General features: G+C 54.5%; 1 protein-coding gene across 2 annotated transcripts in view; it reads left to right on the top strand.

Moving 5' to 3' along the window:
• The window catches only part of RUNX3 (RUNX family transcription factor 3), a 60,930-nt gene extending 38,726 nt beyond the window's left edge, over positions 1-22,204 (top strand). For both annotated transcript variants that reach the window (XM_019650063.1, XM_019650064.1), the window contains exons 4-6: positions 4,891-4,995; positions 14,447-14,605; positions 19,293-22,204. In XM_019650063.1, the coding sequence (XP_019505608.1) occupies positions 4,891-4,995; positions 14,447-14,605; positions 19,293-19,837 (809 nt within the window). In that variant the 3' untranslated portion in view covers positions 19,838-22,204. The remainder of the gene's footprint in view (positions 1-4,890; positions 4,996-14,446; positions 14,606-19,292) is intronic.
• The last annotated feature ends 1,214 nt before the right edge of the window (positions 22,205-23,418 follow it).

Below are 23,418 nucleotides of genomic sequence, written 5' to 3'. Positions count from 1 at the left end.
TGACCCGCACTGCAGGTCGGACGTGATTTCTTGAAGTTGTGAACAATTCTTGACAATATTCTGAACAAAAAAAAAATTTTTTAAACTGTCTTCCCTCCTGGAAAATTCAATAGACATTAAAAGTGTGCCAAAAAAAATTGCTTTGTTTTATGCAAAATTGAGTTAGTTTCATGGCTCCTAGGGTCTTTATAAGCAAGTTTTTCATACACAGGAAGAATGAGTACTTCACTGCCCTGTGCAGCACTAGACATTTGCATCCTCTGTCCCCAACATCCCACCTCTTGAGGACCACACACCACAAATCCCCAAAGTGCTGTCTGGGAGGTGGCCATGGGCCTAGGTGAAAGTGAAAAGAGCTTGAGTTTCTTCAACTGGTTAAAAAGTTTCTTTAACTGGTTAAAAAGTTTCTTTAACTGGCTGAAAAGAAACCAGTATATGTGGAGAGAGGTTGGGGATGAGGTGTGAGGGTGCAGGTTTAGTGGGGGCACTGATAGGGGAGGAGAGAGATGGCTTTTTGGCCAATGTTGAGAAAACCCAGAGGACCCCTGAGACATGTTCCCTCCCATTGTCCATGAACCCCTCTGACTGGGGCAAATCACACAGGAACACTGGCAGAGAGGGGCAGGGACTTGCCCATGGCCACACTGCCGGCCACACTGCTGGACCCAGCTGTGTGTGCTGATTGGTCCACCACTCCAGGTCCTGTGGGGGTGTCTGGGGCCACCCAGAGCCCCAAAGGGTACCTATTTCCTGACCAAGACTTCTCTTCCAACCAGGTCAACCCTTGGAGCGCCTTGATTTGCACTCCTGGCTGATTGCAAGTTTGCCCAAGGTTCTTGCACAAAGTTGTCCACCTCCTTTGTCTTCTCAGCTCCCTCCTCCAAGACGTGGGGGGGGGGATGGGTTTGCTGCCAGGCAAAGAGAGAGGCCAGGGGCACTCACCACCCCTGGTTCACAGGGTCCCCGCCAGCTGTGGTACCTGACACCTGCCCCTCCCTCCCACTCCTGCTGCCAGGTCCCAGCCTCTGCCTTCCTCCCTCCTCTCTGCAGGTATCTGGGCGGGGTGATGCTAGGCCTCAAAACTGGGAGGCAGCTCTTGAGGAGGCCTGGTGACCTCAGGGGTGGCCTGTGGTTTGCTGCCTGGTGCGGGTGGAGGCTTTTCACTCCTCAGGAGCAGGTCCTCAGTATCTACGTGGAGGGGCAGGCTCCAGCACATTCTAACCTTGCTGGGCCCTCCCGGGGTACCGTGTGACCTGGTCCACTCATTGCCCCTCGGTGAGTCTGTTTCCTCATCTGTAAAATGCGAGCCATCATCTCTGCCATTAGTTATTTTAACAAACATTTATTGAGCACTTCCTATGTTCCAGATGCTGTCCTAGGTGCAGGGGACACAGCAATGAACAAGACAAAAGTGCTGGCCCCAGGGAGCTTACAGCCTAGTAGAGGGAGACAAAATAAAATAAGGAAGTGGATGGATTATTAGAAGCAATAAGCATTTTGGGGAAATTGAAGCAGGGAGAATGGGAGTGGAAGGGTCTATGAGGCTTCCGACTGAGCTTCTTAACCTTTTTTCATCCCACGGACCCCTCGGGCCGTCTCAGAATAATGTTTTTTTAAAGAATAAAATGAAACACAAAGGATGACAATGGGAGCTAATTACATTAACATGTAGTTAGAAAAATGTCTTTTAAAATGGTGATAAATGTGCTGCTTTGTGCGCGTATTAAATAAGATGACCTAGCAATGGGCCTGATGACGACCATGCTTTTGAAGTTGTGACGAGCATAAAAGATATTTCGAGAAATCTGCAATGTCTGCAATGCGATATGTAAATATCTGTGACATCTGTTGTGACAAGGTCACAGGGATTGCTGTAATGCCTCTGTGGCTTGTTGCCTATGTTCATGCTCGAGAAGGATGCTAAATTTCATTTAGAGGTTAGGGACAATACAATTGCCATTCCTTTTCCTATACTAGTTCACAGGCCTACTGAATTCTAAGAGGAGGCACAGATGCCAAGTTCAAAATGCCTACTTTAGATAAAGTGAACAGGGAGGGCCTCCCTGGGAAGGTGACTTTTCAGTGGAGACCTGAGGGAAGTGAGGTGTGAAACAGGAGCACTTGGGGGGATTGGGGCCCATCCAGCCTGGGTGTTCAGAGCCGGGTGCTCTGGTTCTGGGCTGTCCACCTAAACTCCGCATCGGTTTGCCACCCTGCATCACCAAGGAGGCAACAGAAGGAGAGGCCCAGGGATCCTTAGAGAGTGCCTGACTGGTTAGGAGTGGGGGTGTCCAGGGGGGAAATGACCTCAGAGTGAGGGAAAGCAGTAGGAAAAGGAGAGTCTCCTGGAAGGGGTGGGCAGGGTGCCTGAGCCCACCTGCCTGGCATTTCCGTAGACTTCCTGCACATCCTGTTTTCAGAAACCATGGAAAGTGTGCCCCTGTGGTCTGAAAGGAAGGGCCAGGTTTGTCCCTCTGACCCAGGACTTCAGGGGCAGGTGCAATTTGCATTTCCATCGCTACCTCCAGCCCAACAGCTCAAAAAAATTCTTCCAGAGAGGCCCCACTCTTTCAGTCCCAGTCACACCTCAATTTAAACCCCCCCCCACAGTCCCCCAACCTATGATATCTCAGAAGCCCTTGGGTTCCTCCGTGTTGCCCTGGCAGCCTGGCTGGTTTAGTTTGGTTCTGGAGTCTCTTGTTTCTGGGGCTAGAGTTTTCACTTGATCCCTAGACCAACAAATACCCAAAGAGAACCATGCAAAGGGCACTCACTGTAAAGGGGCAGGCCCACCCCGCGTTCCCATCGCCCACCTTGAAGCGGGGATATCAGAACCCACCTGCCTGCCTTGGAGAGTTGTTGGGAGCACAGGAGCACCAGAGGGGTCCGCTTGGGCAGCCTCCCTCGGTGCCCACCTTTGGCCAGTCCTGGGGGACATAGGTGCCCCAGTTCATTGGCCCTGCCTTTAGGGAGTCCCCAAGCTTATAAATGGAGCCCAGAGATAGAGGTGTTCAGAGAGGGAGGCCAACTTTGACTTGGGGGATCAACAAAGTTCCCTCACACCCTTCCAATATCATTTGTGTGATAACGGAGAACATGTGGCAGAGAGGGGGCTCACACTTCAGGGGAGGTGCTGGGAAAACTGGGTCGCCCTTTGAGGAAAAATCCTTAGTTTATACCACACCAACCAGTAAACCCACAGAAGAATCAAAGAATTCAATGTAGAAAGTACTGAGAATGCTGTTTATCAGAGGCAACCCTTTATCTGCTTGTTACCTGGGGAAACCTGCCTAAACACGAAAATGATAAGAGAAATCACAAACCAGAGATAGAACTGAAAATGCAAAACAGCTCGGAGTCAGAAAGCAAAATGTAAAGGCCAGGAACTGAGAAACAGATTGCCACAAATAGGACATGGAAAGTATTAACAAGCTTAAGATAGAGCGATTTTTTAAAGGCACTAAAACCTTAATAGGAAAGTATAAAAGAACACAAAGCCATAATTTGTGTTGGAGGAGAGCAGCTAATAAACATAAAAAAAAAAGTTACAGTCTCACTAGTAATAGAAGAAAGGCAAGTGAAGCCTGGAGCGTTGAAGAGATCTTCCACTTTGATAGCCGTGGTCACGATGCTGATGGCACCAGGGTGACACGCGGCCTCACACCAATCACGACGACCCGGGAGAGTCATCTCACTCGAGATCAGTGCCCCTAAATACGTCCCAACTCTCTGATGCGATGAAATCACTCGCCACTTCTTGGAATCAATGCTAAGGAAATAAGCAGAGATGTAGACAAAGATTTTTCGAAACCGAAGGTCATTTTCGTTTTATTTTAAATGGTAAAAAAATAAATTATTATTTTTAAAGGGTTTTTTTTCCCCCCTCTCAGGAATTTTGAATGGAGACTTTGGAGCCAAATGTCTATCTAAAAATAGAACAGAGTTCTGGAAATAACAGTTGTGTCTACAAATGAAATGTCTGCAGCTCCCAAATCAGCCCTTTTCCAGCCCTAGCTGCACACACCAATAAGAAATTAGCAGCAACATAACTACCGAGAGTAAGGAGATGGATAAATAAAAGATGAGGCTCCCGTGAGTTGAAATATTTTGCAGCCATTAAAAATGAAGTTGATGAAGAATTTTTAATGACATGGGAAAGTGCTTATGATGTGATGTTAAGTGAAAAATAAAAACAGTACAAAAATATATACTTTAGTATTATTACTGCAACTATGTAAATACATATACCCACCCAAAAAGGATTGGAGGAGAAAACACCCAAATGGTAACTGTGTTTATCTCTGGCTAATGGAACTAGGGATGGTTTTTTTCTTTTTGTATATTTTCTGTGTTTTCAAAGTTTTCTATAAAGGCCACTAAATTACTTGAAGGAAAAAGTATATGCCCCTCCTTGTTCCCCATTCCAAAATCGCAGAGGTCTCTGGATAGAAGGAACAACACAAACACAGGCCAAGAATCAGGGAGGAAGAGCCGGCCGAGTGGCTCAGTTGGTTAAGAGCTCGCTCAAGAGCGCGAGCTCTGAGTAACAGCGGTTCGATGCCCGGCCCAAGCTGAGCTGCCAACAGGTGGCAGGATGGCTCAGCTAAAAAAAAAAAAGAAGAAGAAGAAGAAGAAGAAGAAGCAGGGAGGAAATAAGCCAGGGTGGCCAGAGGATGGGGTGGGGGGAATGTGTGATCGAGTTGGTGCCAGATCTCTTGGAGCCTTGAATGCCAACTCCAGCAGCTTGAACTTCACTCAGAGACCCACCTTCTGCTCGGGTTCAAGGGAGAGAGACCTGCCCCTTCTGGAGGTTTCCTGCGGAGGCACACGAGGCATGTCGTGAATGGCTCCACATGCCAACCTCCTGCCTTTATTCCCCACTCCCCCCAGGGAAGAGTTTCACACTGACCATCACCGTGTTCACCAACCCCACCCAAGTGGCCACCTACCACCGAGCCATCAAGGTGACCGTGGATGGACCCCGGGAGCCCAGACGTAAGTGCCAGAGCCGCTGAGCCCCCTGGGTGGGGGAGGAGGGTCCAATGGGGAAAGGGATGCAGCCAAGGTCAGAAAGATGGCACTGGGTCCCAGGAGCACTCCCATGGGGGGTTGTGGCCCTCTGTTCTATACCCCACACTGTGTGCCTGCCAGTGCAGCCCCAAACCCTCTGTGCTTGGCCTGGACTTCTGGAGGCCAGTGAGGAGGCTGGGAGGGGGAGATGTCAAGATCAGCTGACTCCCCCCCCCCTCCCCCGTGGGATGATTTCCCACTGGCGGCCAGCTGGGGAGCATGGAGTGCACTCATTAAGGAAAAGGCTTCAGATAGGGTGATTGTGGGTGTGTGGTGGGGGGCTGGAGGTTGGGCCAGGTGCGCTCTACTCCACCCCAGCTTCCTCTGCCAGTGGCTGAGGGAGGGAGCCATTCAAAACAGGAGCTAGTCTGGATGGGAGGACATATCTCCTCCTTGGAAACTTTTGAATCTCAGTATGTGACTTGCTCAAATCACACAGAGCCCAGGCACCCTGACCCCAGGACCCACACTCTCGAGATCAGGAATGCAAATTTGATTTCTGCAGTTATTTATTGAGCACCTGCTAGGTGCAGGGAGCCCTGGTGCATGCATTTTAGCATCGAAGAGAGTTTGTGTTGAATTGCTTCTGCCTGCTGAAGGACCCGGAGTTTGCAGATTCAGATTGGGGAGAGCAGAAGGGTGGCTGCCACAGAGTGGGCCAGAGGCCTGTGTTCACTGGATGAATGAGTGAGTGAGTGAGTGAGTGAGTGAGTGTGTGAATGCATGAAGCAAAGAACCAGCTGACCACCTCTGGACTGGCTGCTTCCAGAGCACTTGTCTGGACTGTCCCTCACTGGTGGCACGCTCACATGGTATATTTGAAAGGTGCCCTGTCCTCCTCTTTCTTTCCAGTCGTGGTACTTTGCAGTTTAGAAAACCCTCTCACATTTATTGCCTCATGGGATCCTCGTGACAGCAGAGCCAAAGGGTCAGCAGGTTCCAGTGAGGAGAGAACCCAGGATTGGGGAACATGGAGATCCTGGCTGGGGCCTCACACTCTCTTAGCTTCGGGGAGGCGCCCAGTGTCCCAAAGACAGCCTTTGATCCTGATTCCGGGTGGAGTAGGCCCGGGGCAGGAGGACAAGCTTCTGGTCCCTCCTCAGTGCCCAGGAGGCTCACAGTGGGAGTGTGACTAGGCCAGGGTGTGGTCAGTGAGGGCCATCCAGGCCTGGCCCTGGGCCAGCTCCTCCATTGTTGGGAATCAGGCAGGCCTGGTTCACATCTGTCCAATCCTGGGTCCACTCTGGCGTCTGGCCACTTGGGAAAGGCTCAGAGCTGGGTCGGGTGACTCTGGAAGAGTTCCCTCCAGGCCTCTCAGGGCCACCTAAGCTCCTGCACATGGTCATCAGGCCCAGAGACATTCAGCTCTCAGCAGGCAACATTCCTGCTGCGATTGGACATGGACGGGTCCACGCCCCTCACCCTGGGCTTCGTAGCCCTAGGCAAGTTGTGTCTTGTTTTTTGGCCTCAATTTTGTCATCTGTGAACTGGGTCAGTGGTCCCAAAAGTCTCAGGGTGGCGATGGCTGGGAAGCCCTTGTGAGCCATCGGCAGTTGTGCAGAGAGCAGCTTGCCTGGCTGAGGGGCCTTGGGCAAGTTGCTGACCTCTCTGGGCCTCAGCTGCCTCGTATAGGAAGTGAGACGACACCACCCACCCTGCAGGCCTGGACATCAGTGCTGACAGGTGGATAGCACCTGACTGTAGTCGAGGGATGGTCCTTGTGAGTCACTGTGAGTGATGTTCTGTTTAGTCCTGGTACCTGGCCACCACCCTACACTCCCACCACCACCATTAAGGTGGCTGCTGAGAACCGCAGCCCATGGTAGTAGAGGAATGTTTCTGTTGAAGGAGATGATATCCTACTCGAAATCTCCAGGGGCAGAATCAGGGTGGACAGGAGCCACAGGTGGGCTCAATGTGATGTTGCAACACTGAGGAGCGCCACAAAGCAGTGAGCCCCTAGTCCAAAGAGGCATGCGGGAGTGGGGGTGCTGCTTGGAGCCTGGTGGGAGGCTCCCAGGGGCCTGGCTGTGCCTGGAATCCCTCAGAACCCTCCGGTTCAGCCTGCCCAACCCAGGGCTGCCCACCAAGCCCCACTGAGGCCCCTGGATGAGGGTTTCCTTTCTGGGCTTCCTCATGCTTTGTGACCCTCAGCCCCATGTGAGGGCTAAACCTTTTGTGGGGTGGGATGGGAGTAGGGACTGGTCCCGGGAGCCAAGGAGTGGAGCCCGCAGCTCCCTGAGGCAGCTGTGGGTTCTGTGTCTGGGTGGTTCCCCTCTGGTGCCCTGCAGAGCGTGCCCCATCTGCAGCCAGGTGGCTGGCTGGGTTTGAAGGCTGGCTTGGTGGCTTCCTGCCTGTGTGGCCTCGGTTTCTGAGGTTCTCCATGTTGGTGTCCCTCATAGTCACTGGGGGCTGGTTCACAAGCAGGTGGCCTAGGGGGACCCAGGCTCCGGATCCAGCACAGTATGGGGCCTGGCGATTGTGCAGTGGACCACAGTTTGCGAACTGCTCGCCCCGCATCTTCCAGGCTTAGCAGGTGCTGGTACCTGAAGGGTAGGACCCAGATTCTGAATCCTGCCTGAGGCAGGGGCAGGCAGCTCTGGCAGCTTGCCTGTGGGCCCTTCCCAAAAATGTACATGGAATGATTTCAACAAATATTTTCCTGGGCAACTACCATGTGTCAGGCACTGTTCTAGAAGCTGGGAACATCAGAGCAAAGCCAATAGATGGGCTCCGGCCCTCTTGGGTCTCACACACTAGGAGTAGGGAGAGATGGGAAACAGTTCTGTTGCCACCATGGCCCACAAGGCCCTACCTGATCTGGGCCTGTTACCCCTCTGTCTTCCTTCTCACTCACCCCACTCTGGCCGCCCTGGCCTCCTGGCTGGTCTGCGTACTGGGTAGCCATACTCTTGCCTCAGGGCCTTTGCATTGTGATTCTCTACCTGGAACACCTCTCCTGACACATCCCCAGATTCGTGGCTCACGCCTTCCCACCCTGAAGTCTTTCCTCGAAGTTCACAGTGAGCCCTCCCCTGACCACCCTGTTTCAAATCACACAAACATAGCAGTCCCCCCACTACCTCGTATACGTCCCGGCTTTAATTTTACCTCAGGCCCTTTTCACCTTCTAGGATGCTATATAGTTCCTTGATTTATTTCATTTCTTTTTCACCTCCCCCCCACAATTACCTACACTCCCCAGGGCAGAGGTTCATTCCTCCACTTTGCCAGTCACTGGTATAGACCCTGGAGTACAGACGTGAGCACTTAGTAGGTGCTCGGTAAATATTTGTGGAATAAACGAAGTAAACAAATGATTAGCTCATTTAGTTTCAGGTCATGTGAAGTCCTATAAAGAAAAACAAAGCTAGGGGAGTAGGGGGGGGAACTGTGGGGAGTGGGACACAGCAGGGATGGGGGACACGGGAGACTTCCTGAAGGGGTGACATTTGAGCTGAAGGAAGAGAGCAAACCGCCATTGTGGCTGCTGAGGCCTCCAGACAGCATGGGCACGAAAAGTGACCCTAAGCCTGCAGCTGGGCCTTTGAGGGTCCCGAAGTTGACACGGTTTCATTGTCAGCTCCAGGTGAGGGGCGGCAGAGGGGTACCCCAGTTGAGGAGAGCTGACTGCTCCTGGCCCTGGCTCCCAGGACCCCCGTGGTTCCCAAGGGAGTGCACCCAGCAGGAGGGAAGGGGTTAACCTCAGACCTCCCGGGTTCCCCTAATCAACCCCAGGCCCATGGGAGCCCCAGTTGCGGCCCTTGGAGGGAGCCGCTTGCCGCCCTGCCCGCTGGCCCCCGGCCAGCCACCGACCGGCTTTCATCTGCTCACAGGGGGCCGATTCACAGCAGACCACCCGGGGCCCAGCACCCGCCTGTGATTCCACGGGGTTGTTAAGAGTCGGGTGTAAATCTCCTGACAGGCCGCAAAGCGGGCCTTGGGCCCGGGTGCCCCACCCCACAGCTGGGCAGACAGTGGCTGCTGTGTCTGGGTTGTGGCCGCACCAGGGCCAGGCCAGGCAGCCGAGGAGGCAGCCGAGTGGCTTCAGATGGGTGAGGGGCTCCATCACTGGGGCCCACATTGCTCCCCGCAGACTCCCCTGTTCCTTGGGCCTGCGCAACTCTGCTGCCCTCTGCCCCTGTTGGCCTCCTGTCCCCCTCCATGCAACTGAGGCAGGGCACCGAGCTGGCCTCTTGCCACTCAGACCTTGCTGCCAGGCATCTCGGCTCTCCTCTCCTGGAGGTCTTGGGAAGCCAAGACCTTAGCTGCCAAGCCCCATGCAATGTGCTGACCCTTCCAGGTTTGACCGCATATGTTCACTTTCCCATCTGTAAAATGGGGAGGACAGTAGCAGCCTCTCAAAGGGCCCCTGGAGACAATACGCATGGCCCACCTGGCACAGTGATTTAAGCCCAACTGCTGGAGGCTGATGGGCACCCTAAGCCAGATCCCATGGCCATGGTAACCTGCTTTTAAACACTTGGGGTTTGTCCCGAGCTCCTCCTCACTCTAGGGGATAGACAGTATGATAACCATTTTACAGGTGTGGAAACTGAGGCCCAGCGGAGGAGCGGGACTTGGTGTGTTAGAGCAGGGCATGATTAGAGAGCTGGCTTCTCAGCACTGAGCTTCAGAGCAGGGCAGAGCTCCTGGTGGAGTCTGCTGAGACCCTGGCATCTTCCCCTCCCCAGGCCCACCTTCCTGGGCCCGCAGAGAGCTGTTCTGGGCCCATTGTCTAGCAGGGGCCGGCAAACTTTTGAGATGGAAGAGCCGCCAGGGGTCAGCAAACTGTGGCTTGCGAACTGTGGCTCTGAAGTAAAATTGAAAATGAAAATAAAACTATTATAGTTTCATTTATAAAATTTTTAAAGGATATTATTCACATAATGGTGATTATGTAAAAATATACTTATGGCTCTCGAATAGTTTTTAAATTGTTTTGAGGGACAGGATTGGCTCTCCCAGGGGTCGGCAAACTTGTGAGACGGAACGCACCCAAAGAGCCGCACGTGGCTCGCGAGCCGCAGTTTGCCATCCCCTGCCTGCTCTAGAGCCTCTGATTTTCAAAACTCAGGCTCCTTTCCTGCATTACGGGCTTCCGGAAGGGAAGGTGGCCAGCTGCCTTCTGTGTGACCTCAAGCATGTCACTGACCACCACCAAGCCTCAGTTTTCTCACCTGTAAAATAGGGACATTGGTAGACCTCCCTTGCAGGATGATGCAGGGTGAAACAAGGCGGTGCGTGTCAACTGCTCAGACACTAGAGTGGAGGAAGCAGCATCAGCTGCTGTTTCATTTCCGCCCTCCCGGCTACTGCGCTTAGTCTGCAGAGCTGCTGTGGTGTGGGGGGCTCAGTGCTGGGAGAAGGAGGCTTCCTGCAGGAGAGGCTCCTGGGCTGAGCCCCAAACGACAGGAAAGTATTCCTGGCCGGGGCTGTGCCTGAGCTGTGGCTCTAAAGTGTGGGAGGCAGAGAATACTCGAGAAACCCTGGGAACAGCAGCAGCAGATGGAAGTCATGGTGGATGGGCCCTGGAACAAACAACCCTGTCTTCTTTCCTTCTGGGGCCCCAGTAGGGCCAGTGGTTGATCTTTGCAATCTTAAGTCAGGGACTTCCAAAGCTGGAGGGACCTCAGTGAGCAGCCTGCACAGAGGGGAAACTGAGGCTCAGCATGAAAGGGCTGGATCCAGGTGACCAAGGGAGCCAGGCCAGAGATACCCACTCAGCGCCCACTGTGGGTAGCCGAGTGAAAGAGCTTTATTCTGTGGGCTCATCTTTCCTCGGGCACAGGAAGTTCCGCTCTGCTCCCAATGTGAAGGTCTTGGCCCGTGGCACTGAGACTCTCTGGCACCCTAGCCAGGTGGAGACGCCTTGGCTTCTGTTGGCCCCTCCCTGGCAGTGGCTCCAGCTTTCCGCAGCAAGGAAGCAATTCCTGAAGTGCTGTTAAAAACCCTTTCTCCAGAAAGTCTGCCCTATGTGAAGGCAGAACAGCATATGGTCGGAGTATGTGCTCTGGGGCCAGATTACCTGATTGCTATCCCAGACCAACCACTTCGCATAGGTCTCAACTTGAAGCCTCAGTGGCCCCATCTGTGCAGTGGGAGCAAAAAGGAAAACGTCCAGAGAAAGAGCACTGGACTTGGGAGTCAGGGGCCTGGGTGCCACTGCTGGCTCTGCTATCCGGGTTCATGTCCCAGACACGATTTACCATCCTGGCCTCAGTGTTCTGGTCTCTAATGTGGGGGTGATCATCTTGGCACGAGATGGCAGTGACCCAAGTGGAGGGAGTGCGTTTACACACCTTGTTTGGCCAGAACCACCAACCTATTTGGGCGCCATGATGGGGCACTGTGGCTTAGGGTGGGGCAAAAGGAGTGTGACTTTAGTGAGGCCACCAGGCTGCAAGCAGCAGGGCCCATCCTCGAACCCAGGCCAGCTGTGAACCCCGCCTTCCTTCCGCCGGGCCACAAGATTAACTGTAAACACATTGTACACAGTGTGACTCAGAAACGGGACTTCGTTCGCCTATGACGATAATAACAAGGCCTGAGGTTTTGCACCCGCTTTTGTGTAGCCTCATTGGCTCACTTCAGGCTTGTGGTTGACTAAGACACCCAGATCCTTTGCACCTAAGCTGCTGTCAGGTCAGTCTGCAGTCTCCACGTCCATCCGGTCGACTTCCTGCCTGTTGAGATTGTTCTGAATTCCTTCGTACCCCAGCTCCTCCACTGTGCCCTGCCATTTTTTGTGGCCTCGGTGGCAAGGGCACCATTTCCTCCAAGGCCTGTCAGGGCTGAGGCTGACCGAGCTTGTGGCGCTCCCCTCGAGACCACCTCCTGAGTGGCATCATGAACCAATCCTCAGTGGCTAAGGTTACACAACCAACCAGAAAATGGAGTTTTGAGCTCGGAGGTTGCACACTGGCAGTCCCTGAGCAAGACACGTCCTAGAAAGTGGTCGGTTTGGCTTTTTTTTTTCAGTATTTGAATTAATTGCCAACATATAAAATATAGGAGATTTTATATAAAAGCAGGTTTATGGCTGCTCCTGGTCAGTTGGAAGCTCTAGCAACACTGGGCCCACCCCCCTCAGGGCACCAGTCAGCTGGACTGGATGGCAGCTGTCTCTTCTACAAGTCACACCCTCTCCACTCTGCCGCAGTCCCTACCCATCCCAGGTGTCTCGTTTACATGACTTGCCCAGCCCCCAGAGGCGTCTGAGTTGGCTCCAGCCCATGTTTTCCCCTTTGTTGCCAAGGGTCCTGTGAGGCAGCAGCAGGGGGCCTGGCTGGAGGCCTAGTAGTCTCATTCTAGCTGCCAAGTGTCCCCTGGGCTCCAGGCCTGGGGCCTCCTCAGAGGAAACAGTGGCTTCCCTGGTTCTTGGTGACTTGCGAAACTCACTGTGGCTCCCAAGACTCCCTGCTCTGTTTCCAAGGGCTCTCAGATGCCCATTTGAGTCAGTGGCAGGGGCGTGTAGGGATCCTGGGGGTCTGGGGGGTCCTGGAATCCATTGCATTCCCATTTTGAAAACCAGACATGAGGCCCACTCTGAGGCCTCCAGCTCTGTCCCCGCGCTCCCAGCGGTGGTCAGCAGTCATTTCCCACTTTCCCAGGCCTGGAAGAGGATGGTGAGGAGTCCTGTTTCACTTCCCACCTACTTCTCTTGTCTGCTCTCCCTGTCGGTCTAGAAAACTCCTCATGTCACTGCAGACCCAAGGACTCAGGCAAGCCCTCCCATCTCCCTTGACCCCTCTCCACACTGCTTTTCCAAAGGATCCCAGATTCAGGAAATCCTTCCCCCTTTTTTGTTGTGTGACCTCAGGCAAGCCTCTTCACTTCTCTGAGCCGCAGTTCTCTCGCCTGTAAAAAAAGGACGAGGCCAGCCTGCCTCCCTGGCCTCCTCCTCGGGTCGGGGAGAGTGGAATGGACCAGCCTCGCTGTTGGGCTGGGCAGCAGAACCCAGGAATGCTCAGCCTTTTGTGTGCGCCGTCCATTTCAGTGCCTGCCCTGGAGAAATCCCCAGGAACGCAGGGCTGTGAACAGGCACACTGCGTGTGAGGGCACAATGGAGGAAATTTGGAAACAGCCTAAGAGCACGTCCAAAAGGAACGGCTGAGTGAACTCCAGTGTATGTGACCAGCAGGAGCGAGGAATGCCCACTGGCATAGCGGCGCAGTCCCCCTCAGCCTCCTGAGCTTTTGCGGGAGGAACTCGGGCGTTTCCATGGGACTGGCTTAGCCTCCCCGTTTTACAGACCAAAAAACCGAGGCCGCGCTGCAAGGGTGCACTACTGAAAAAGCAAGTTACAGAATGATACAGCCAGGCTGAGACCATTCAACAGAGTTCCATGAGAACCTTGCTCTGTGTTTTCCATGCATGTGAAACCAGAAAGCAGCTGGAAGGAAAGACCTCCAAACTGACCACCTGGGCACTGCTGGGGAGGGGTTAAGATGGCTCAAAGGAGCCATAGCCTCATCCGTAATGCTTTTATTTTTGTGGATATTCATGTGTTGTTTGTGAAATGTAAAACAAGCAATTGAAAATCGGTGTGTTCGGGGGTCCCTGCAAGCTTGATGTCATTCAAGAAGCCCTGGGGTGGTCTCTGCTGGTGAACAAAGGCAGGGGCATGACGACCTTCACCTTGACCCTGCCAGCACCTCCAAGGCCTAGAAGACAAGGCCAGGGTCTTTTCTGTGTGGGCCATGGCAGAGGGGTAATGGGAAATGCTGGCAGTTTCTCCAGGTACAATGCCCCAAGCCAGGTGCCCCAGTCCCCTGTCCCCAGCTTCCAGTAAGAGATAGGAGTCCAGCCCCTCAGTGAGGTGCCCCATGCCTCTTCTCAGCATCCAGGTGAATGTTCCCTTCTCTCTGAGGCTCGGAGAGGAGAAGGCATGTGCTGGGGGTCCCAGGGTGACTCAGGGCTGGAGGGGCAGCAGTCCCATCCCAGGACCGCTTCCCATCATTCTTGCAGATGTGGGAGGTGGGGTCTGGAATGCTGGGAGGCAGAGGGTGGCAGCACTCCTGGGTTCTCTCCCTGGCCCCTACAGGAGCCTGCTTGAGCTGCTTGTCCGTGCCTGTTGCCTCAGTTTCCCCTTCTGCCAAACAGTGTGTTGTAGAGGCTCAGGTGTGAGAATGGGTATTCCTGCTCAAAAGGGTAGGGATGAGATCATCATGGCGGCCCCAGGGAGGCACCTATGACCGTTCACTGTTCAGAAAATCCTTGGAAAACCTCAGAAAAGAGGTTGGTAGTGACCTAAGGGTTTTCCCTACAGAGGCCTAAGGTTAGACCTCAGGGAGGACTTGCCAGTGCAGCGAGGCATTTCTGTCCTCTGAGACTCTTGAGAACCAGCTGCTGATGGGCTCCCCATGCTCTGCAGGACACCGGCAGAAGATGGAGGACCAGACCAAGACATTCTCTGACCGCTACGGGGAACTGGATCGGCTGCGCATGCGAGTGACACCGAGCACGCCCAGCCCTCGAGGCTCGCTCAGCACCACAAGCCACTTCAGCAGCCAAGCCCAGACCCCCATCCAAGGTACAGCTGAGCGGGGGGCTGCGGTGAGGGGAGGTGGACGGGGACCTGTATATGTGTCGTGCACTGCACCGCCCTTGTGTTATAAAGGAGGCAGCTGTGCTTGTTTGCTCCTACAGCTGTTTCCTGAGGGATGCCCTGTGCCCAGGCCTGAGCCAGACTCTTCATTCATTCATTCAGCAAACGTTTATTGGCACCCACTATGTGCCACGCGTGGTGCCTGGCCCCAGGGATCGCCATGAACAGACACACTCCCTGCCCTCCAGGCGCTCACTGTCCCCTGGGGGAATGGGCATTAATCCCACGGTGCACCCATTAAAACTGGGGCATGATTTGTCCAGGGAGGCTGTGACAGACACGTCTCTACTGAAGACACCACCCCCCCCCAAAAGCCTCAGCTTCCTCATCTGAAAATGGGATTGTGACTGATGCCTCTGCCCGGGGCCAGGGTGACATTCAGATGCCATTACTACACTCAAACAAAACTTTGTAAACTGTAAAGTGATGTCGCAGCCCTGGAGAGAGACAGCATTGCCCAGGAAAGGCCCCACCGGCCTAGAGATTCCTCTCAAACAGGGTAGAGAAAGGCCTCTGGGCTGAGGCCCAAGACAGGGGTCTCAATCCCCATCGCCTGGATGGATATAGCAGGCACAAGCAAAGCTAGATCTCGGGCAGGCCTTCCATTGTAGACAGATGCCTGGCACATAGCAGGTGCTCAATAAATGGTGGGATAGTGAATATTTACTCTTTTCCAGGCTTTGTCAGCCAGTGGTTTTAGGCACAAGAGGCTGTGTGCACAGCTGACCCTTGGGGCAAAGTGCGCTCGTCAGCAGTACTGAACACAGACAGAGTGCTGACTGCCACAATGCACTGTGGAAGTCATTCTTTTGTCGGTCCTCCCGAGCCTGGTTAGAACCCACCTGGCAGATGAGTGATGATGGCAGACTTGATGCAGTCTCTCAGTGTGGAGAGAAGGTTCCTCCCGTTCTGGCCTGGGAAGCTGGGTCTTGGCCTTAGTGAGGTGGGTAGAGGCCCCAGGTCCAGCCGCTCTGAGCCCATGGGCTAGCGAGTTTACGATACTTAGCAGCTCTAGAGTCTGGGGCCTGCAGGGTGGGGCTCTGACCTCCAGAGGCAGTGAGAGGTACTCTGCACTCCAGGCTCATGCCCACCTTTGCCCAAAAGCTATCTGTTTCTCCGTTCCTCACACACAAGCCAGCATTTGTCAAAATACAGTGCCTAACACTCCAGGCTTTACCCTGCCATGGGCAGAGCTGGGGCACAGTGAGGTCCTGGGGCCCAGCCAGGGAGCCCCAGAATCCAGCAGGTGGGGGTGAACATGCCTTCTTGTCCAGCAGCTCCCTTGGAAGGAGAGCCCATCTCTGCCCTCCCACAGTTGTGTGGACAGGGCTGGGGAATCAGTGCCTAGAGGAGCCTGAGGCAGGCTACCCACCCTCTGTCCAGCCCCAAAGGGCTGGGTCTGGTCCAGCAGCAGGCAGAGCCCCTGCCTCCACCCTGGGGCTAGGAGGAGAGATGGGGCCTGCGTGGGGCATAGCTAACTCAGTCTGTCCCCTCCTGCTGCGTCCTCTGCAGGGCTCTCCAGCCCCTCCCTAACCACGCACAGCGCTGGCTGCCTTTATGGCCCTTTGACCCAGCTAGGCCTTTCCCTCCCCAGGCCTGTCCCCTTTGGAGTGAGAGGAAGGGCTCTTGACAACAAGGACCAGGGAAGGCGCATGGACTTGGCAGTCAGGTGGACCGGGCTTGGAATTCTGGGTCTGCCAGGTACTGGCTGTGTGATCTTAGGCAAGTCGTCACTTTACCTCTTTGAGTCTCAGTTTTCTCATCTATAAAGTGGGAAGAAGAAGGTATCTGCCACAGAGGGGTGTTGGCATGGCTGGGTTTGGGGCCCTCTCATTGGCCCTTCCCTTCTGTTGGGATGAGCCTCTGCCTTCAGACTCCATCCTGGAGATCCCCTCAGGACACATCACAACCACGTCTCTTGGTGCCTGTTAATAGCCTTAACCCCCATCTTTGGTCACTGTCAAGCAGTGCGGAGGCCCCAACCCCTCCATACCCCAGCCCCTGGCCCCCCGGCTGCGGCCGCCCACAGTGGGGGCTTCTCACAGCTCAAAGGGCTCATTCAGCCACCATGCAGCAGCTGGGGCAATTTGGAGAAGAAAATAAACATTTCCTTCCAGTGTTGGGATTGGCTGCTCGACAGCCGGCCAGCTCTGGTTTCCTGGGGCTACTGGGTTGGGGGGGTGGGGGAGCAGGAGCCTCAGGGGTGCTGAGGGCAGACACTTCCCCGCTACCCTGGGAGGGAGGCAGGAGGGGACAGTGGCAGTCCAGGCAGGCCCAGCTCAGAGCCAGCAGCCCATGTGAACTCCAAGGGCGGCGCACCTCAGGCCCAAGTCCACCTTGCACAGCCTCGTGTTTCCTGGGCTGCTGCCCAGCTATCGCTTGCATCCTGGGGTCCCTGTTTGGGTTCCCTTTGCTCTGAGAATGGGGTTCCTGTTGGCGGGCAACACTCACTTCGTGGGCTCAGAGCAGAGGCGTCAGCCTCGTGTTGGGCTATGGTTGGGGTGCCAGGCACTGCCAACAGGCCTTCTCCCCTGGGGTTCCCAGATGAAGCTGGGATCCAGGCACCACTGACCCCCTGGGCTTCAAGGCAGCACTGACCAGCCAAGGGACCTGTTAGGGAGGGTACCAGACATTCCAGGAGGACCCTTGCCCTGACCTTGAGCTCAGAGCATCTCTCCATTCTGATCCATGGCCGGGACCAGAGCCCACTGCTGAAGAAACAGCCCTAGCTGAGTGGGGAAGGCCAAAAACCCAGAGAAGTTACAGGTCTTACCTGAGGTCACGCAGTACCACAGGCAGGTCTGAGGAAGCAAGAGGCCTGAGGGCACCTGTGGCTCTCTGTCCTCAGCCGAGACTCAGTCACTGCAGGCAGCACCCACCTGGAGCTGCCCAGGGGGCACAGGCTGGTCTCCCTGAGTCCTCGTTGTTGGGGTGACACAGATGGCCTGGGGCCAGACACACTTCCCCTCGGGACCACTGCTGGGGGCTCATCTTCCTCCCCACCGCTGCCCGGAATCACCTCCTTGACCAGGGTGCAAGGAATGTCCAGAGTCAGGAGCTCATCTTTGCAGGGCTCTTAATGGCCCAGTTCTCCTGGGTGCCCAGAGCAAGAGCTGTCTGTCGTAGCTGCCTCAGTAGCACAAACCTCATCAGGCCTCTACTCTGTGCCCAAGCTAAGCACTTTACATGTATTAGCTAATTTAATCCCTAGGAACTGTTACTGTCTCCATTTTTCATGCGGGAAGGCTGATGCACAGAGAGGTTAAGTGACTTGCCCAAGGACACACAGCTAGTAAGTGTCAGAACCAGGATGAGTATCCAGCTGCAGAGACCACACAGTTCACCTCTGTTCTGTGCTGCCTCAGAGATGGGGCAGCTGCTTATCAGGCCTGTATCAGGGTTCAGGACTGAAACCCTAGGATCTTGTGTCTGGACCAATGTGCTGTGTGACCCTTAGGCAAGTCCCTCACCCTCTCTGGGCCTCCGTTTCCTACCAAGAGTGTTAGACCCAATCCCAAAGCCCCTTTGATGCTGAGGGCCTATGACTACAAAACTAGTGGCAGAGACTCAGATGCCCTTGTCTTGGAGTCCAGTGCAGATCCAAAGAGCTGGGACAGGGCCCGGGCTGGATACTGGGTCTGTCTTTGACAAGGGCAGGGCCCAGGCCACCAAGCCCCTCTTTGTTGCTGAGGCAAGTGAAGGTGACCTCTTGTGTTCAGGACAGCCCTGGAGACACAGGCCCAGGACAAGGTGTGTGGGGCTGAGCAAAGCTGCTGTGGACCTAGCCCCCACCACACAGGCATAAGCTCACAGCCTAACCAAGCCCCATGTGGGCAGGAGAGCTGTAAGCGTGCACAAAACCCAGCAGAGAGCAGAAAGCAGAGGCCTCATGAGGAGTTTGCGTCCTTTTCACAACATCAGGAAAACCTTTCTTCCTACCTCAGTTTCCTTATCTACAAAAGCAGGCTCCAAATCCCCATCTCACAGGGCCGTTGCAGGCCCTCTCCACACCCATGGGCTTGTCAGCTCTTAACTGGGAAGGAGGCAGAAGCTGCCAGGCCAGACCTTCTGGGAGGCTCGAACTGTCCCTGTCAACCCCTAACAGCCCAGGTGGGGGCCCACCTGCATCCCCTCGGCAGGCCTCTACACCACTAGGCTGTGCACTACCAGAAGAGCCTACCCCCAACACCTGCCCAAGGAGGCCCCCATGGCCACCTGCAGCCCAGGTATCTGCTCCCACCTGCATCCCAGGTGGAACCATATATGGAGTAAGAGGCTTCCACCGCCAGGAAGCCAGGCCAGTAAGGGCAGAGTCAGGTGTAGAATCAGGGAGCACCCCCCCCACACACACACACACACACACAGGCCCTGAGGTCGTCCTTTTTTTTATTTTAATTGTATTTATTGGGGTAACACTGGTTATAAGGTATATAAATTTCAGGTGTACAACTTTGTAACATGACATCTGTATATTCTGGCGGTGTGCTCACCACTACAAGCCTAGTCTCCTTCCGTCAACATGTATTTGACCCCCTTTACTGAGATCATTCTTAAAGAAGGTCACTGGGGTGATATGGACCTGCCACTGACTGTCCTCCTTTCTGTCCCCAAGGCACCTCGGACCTGAATCCTTTCTCCGACCCCCGCCAGTTTGACCGCTCCTTCCCAGCGCTGCAGACCCTCACGGAGAGCCGCTTCCCCGACCCCAGGATGCATTACCCAGGGGCCATGTCGGCCGCCTTCCCCTACAGCGCCACGCCCTCGGGCACGAGCATCAGCAGCCTCAGCGTGGCCAGCATGCCGGCCACCAGCCGCTTCCACCACACCTACCTCCCGCCGCCCTACCCTGGGGCCCCGCAGAACCAGAGCGGGCCCTTCCAGGCCAACCCGTCCCCCTACCACCTCTACTACGGCGCGTCCTCCGGCTCCTACCAGTTCTCCATGGTGGCCGGCAGCAGCGGTGGCGGTGACCGCTCGCCCACCCGCATGCTGGCCTCCTGCACCAGCAGCGCCGCCTCTGTGGCCGCCGGCAACCTCATGAACCCCAGCCTGGGCGGCCAGAGTGACGGCGTGGAGGCCGATGGCAGCCACAGCAACTCACCCACCGCCCTGAGCACGCCGGGCCGCATGGACGAGGCCGTGTGGAGGCCCTACTGACCGCCCGGGTCAAAGTGGACTGCTCCTGATGGAGGCAAGGACCCCAAGAACCTTCCCAACAAGTGGCAGGCCCAGCTCCGAGGCTCAGGGCTTGGCTGCTCCATGGCAACCATGGGCCCAGGGCACCAGGGCCCAGAGCTGGTGGTTGGCTCTGGAAGCATCTAGTCCAGCCACGTCTTTGTACAGAGGGGACACCGCCCCCAGCCCAGATCTTAGTCATCTCATCCCACTTTCCTGTGGGAAAGTGTCCTCTTGCCGCCTCCCCTGGTGACCTGGCTGTCCCCAGCTGTGCCCGATGTTGTCGTGGGGCCTAGGTCTCCTGGGATAGAAACCGTTTCTGTTCCAGAGAGAGAGAGGCAGCATTTGCCCACACCATTTGGCCTCTTATCCACGGGGCCCTGGAAAGACCTTGTCACCCCACCTTCCTCAGAGACCCTGTACCCCATGGGCCCAGCCCTCCCTCCGCATTTACACAAATTGAGTCAAAACTGGAAGGCACCCCCACCCCTGAGAGGGGTTCCCCTCATTGTATAGACAGGGAAGGGACCCATCCAGAGGACCCAGGAAATCACTGGCAGAGATGGGAAGAGAACACCCCCCCAAACCAGTCCCCCCAGCTCTGCTTCCCCACAATTTCTAACAACCATCCTAGTCCCAGTCCCAGCTGTCTGTGGGTCCCAGGCCCCAGAGTAGACTAGCCTATGGCAGCAGGTCCCTAAAACCAGGGAAGGCTCCTGCAGACGGGTCCTCCATGCACTTTACCAGCCCAAGGCATTGCCCCGCTCTTCTCTTGTGGAGGGCCGGGGGTTCCTCCTTCCCCCAAGGCTGGTCTCAAAATGGCCATTTTTGGAGAGAGCACAAGAACCACATAGGTCCAAGCGGAAAGCAGGGGTGAGGGGTCATGGGGTCAAATGTCAGAATCTCTGTCCCACCTAGGTCCAGCCAAGCTGTACACACCCCCGACCCCCAGGTTGGTGGGAAGGCCCAGCCAAATCTTCCAACCTCGGACACACAACTCTCCATCTTTAACCAGTCTGTACTACAAAAGCCGTCTTGAACAGAAACTAGTTTTCAAAGCCAATTTTAGAAAAAGGAACTTCAGTCAATCATGCTCAAACCTGTGGTCTCTTACAGGTAAAGCTCCGTGGTCGTGAACAATATCCCTTCCCCCTTCTGAGGGTGGGATTGTTGGGACCTCAATACGCCCTCAAGAGGTCATAATCCTTCAGCAGAATCCCACCAATATCCCCGAAAGGCTGGCCCTGGGGGGGACCGAGGGAAGCAGTGATGAGATGCTGGAATCTCACCTCTGTGGCTCTTAGACATTTGGCCACGAGGATGTGTCTAAGGATGTGTGGGTGTTCTGGTGCAGGTGGGTGGGATGTCAGAGGCGTGATGGCAGAACAGAAGCTCTGTGAAGGGCTCCCCAGCCTCAGCCCAGCCCACCCTGTGCTCAGAGGGGAAGCACTGCCCCTTCGGTTTGCAAATGGAAAAGCAGGCCTTGCCCAAGGGGTTTAGGCTGCACGGATTCTCCATCTGAGTTCTTTAGTTCTAGAAAGACTTAGGTGCAAAAGGGGAAGAAAACTCAGGAGGGGTAGACAACGTGTGGTGTTTAGCAGTTGTTTCAGCCACATCCCCTGTGGGTGTGGAAATCTCCCTACAGAATGCTCCTCCGCGGCTATCTCTATCATAGCCCTACCACCCTGACCTGTAATAACAGCCCGATTCAAACAGGCTTGGAAGTCCTTCTGGTGATCTTGTCTGTCCTGCCCTCACTGGAAAAAGCAGTCTCCATCTCTTCAGGATAGCTGCTGGGGGTGTCCTGCTGACCCCCTGCACCCAGGGTCTCCCTACCCCTTCTCAAGAAGCAGCTACAAACCCATTATCCTTGTACCTTCTTCCGTCCTGTTCTTTGCGGTTGTAGACTGGCCCAGGCCTGTGTGGGAGGCGCCCTCAGGTTCCCAGTGCCCAGCACTTTGTAGCCCCACTCCAGATTACTACCCCTTCCTGATATCCAGGCCCTGGTAGGGACAGGGACAGGAAATAAATTGACCCTACCCACGCCCCCAGATGAAAAGTGACAGCAGTCATGCTGAGTCTGTTTTTAAGTCCCATAGTGGGTACAGACAACCTGGGCTTGTACAAATGGGTCCTTATTTACAAGGCTACTTTTAAGTTGTATTGGCAAACACACATTTAGAAAGCCCAAAGAAACCAAAGTGTTTTGATCCTGTATTACTGTAAGCCTGTTGGTGGTGGGTACAGATCCTTTGTGACATATTGTCATGCTGAGGTGTTACTACCTGGTACGCTCAGTAAAACCATCCCAGAGCTGGGAAGAGGGTGGGGAGGGGTGGGAACTGCTTTGCACTATAATTTGCTTGGTGTGTTTGTTTTTAATGCACAACTTGCTTGTACAGTAAACTGTCTTCTGTACTATTTAACTGTAAAATGGCATTTTGACTGATTTGTTATAACTGAGATGTGTTGAAGAATCCCAACGCCAGGGCTTTAGGGCTGTGTGCCCGGAGAGTGTGAGAGGACGGAGACCTCCCACCATGGCTGAGGAGGAACAGCGCAGGGCCTGGGGGCAGGAACAGGACTAAACCCACTGCTTTGAGACCCCAGCTGTGGTCGGAGAGTGGGCCTTCTCTGCGCAAAGTCCAGGTCCTTGGCAACTCGAGCAAAGAATTGAATGAGATGCCGGTGTCAAGTACTGAAAAAGTAGTTTATTCGAAGAGATAGTACATTTCAAAGAAGTAGAAGTGGGCCTGAGCAGTAGAGAATAGCTCACGGGCCCATTATTAGAAGCGAAGTTACATTTCAAGCGCAAAGGTGAGGCTCAAAAGGCTCAAAAAAAGGGAGGAAGGGGTTCAAAAATGGAAGAAGTGGTCAAAAAGATCAGGGCGGACTTCCCAGGACTTGGAGTTTTTATCAACTTTCTCTAGAATGGGCTGTTCCGCTTTGGGGGTGGGACCACTTGATTGGCACCTGTGATTGACAAGCGGTACTGCGCAAGTGTGAGTGACTGGTCTGATCTAGTTGGGTATTTTGTGCCCATTTGTTTCCCCGCAAGGGTAGGTAATTACAATACAAAGGGGAGTTTTTGGTGTAGAGGGGTGTCCCCTTGGTGGTCGCACTCTGTGGAACGTGCAGGAATGCAGAGACTCAATGCCTGCCTCTAACTGCCTGTCTTGTTTTCCCATTGAGAGATGTGATCCCCATAAAATCTCTATGGGGAGCTGAGGGACAGACAGGAGGTCTCTTCTTCTGTATCTGCTTCCTGCTGGGCAGGGGTGGAGAGCTGTCCCTGCCTATTGGGGGATTCACGGAACTCTCACCCTAGCTGATCTCAGATGAGAGGAAGGGGTCTCGAACTCCACCTGGGAGACCGTGTTGGCTTCTTTGGTTGTGACTGGCCATCTTGTTGGGGTGTCCTCTGTATCCCCAAGTTCCCTGAATGAGGATAAATAGGTTTTAATTAATAAGTCTGTTAGCTGTCATGAAACCTGTGGACATTCAACCTGTCATTCAGGTGGTGTCAGTTTTCTGGGCCCAGAATGGGTTTGGCATTTAGCTTA

This window comes from Hipposideros armiger, unplaced genomic scaffold (assembly GCF_001890085.2).
Source record: "Hipposideros armiger isolate ML-2016 unplaced genomic scaffold, ASM189008v1 scaffold_138, whole genome shotgun sequence".
NCBI lineage: Eukaryota > Metazoa > Chordata > Mammalia > Chiroptera > Hipposideridae > Hipposideros > Hipposideros armiger.
Note: the sequence above shows the minus strand (reverse complement) of the source record. Positions and strands in the feature narration are given on the sequence as shown.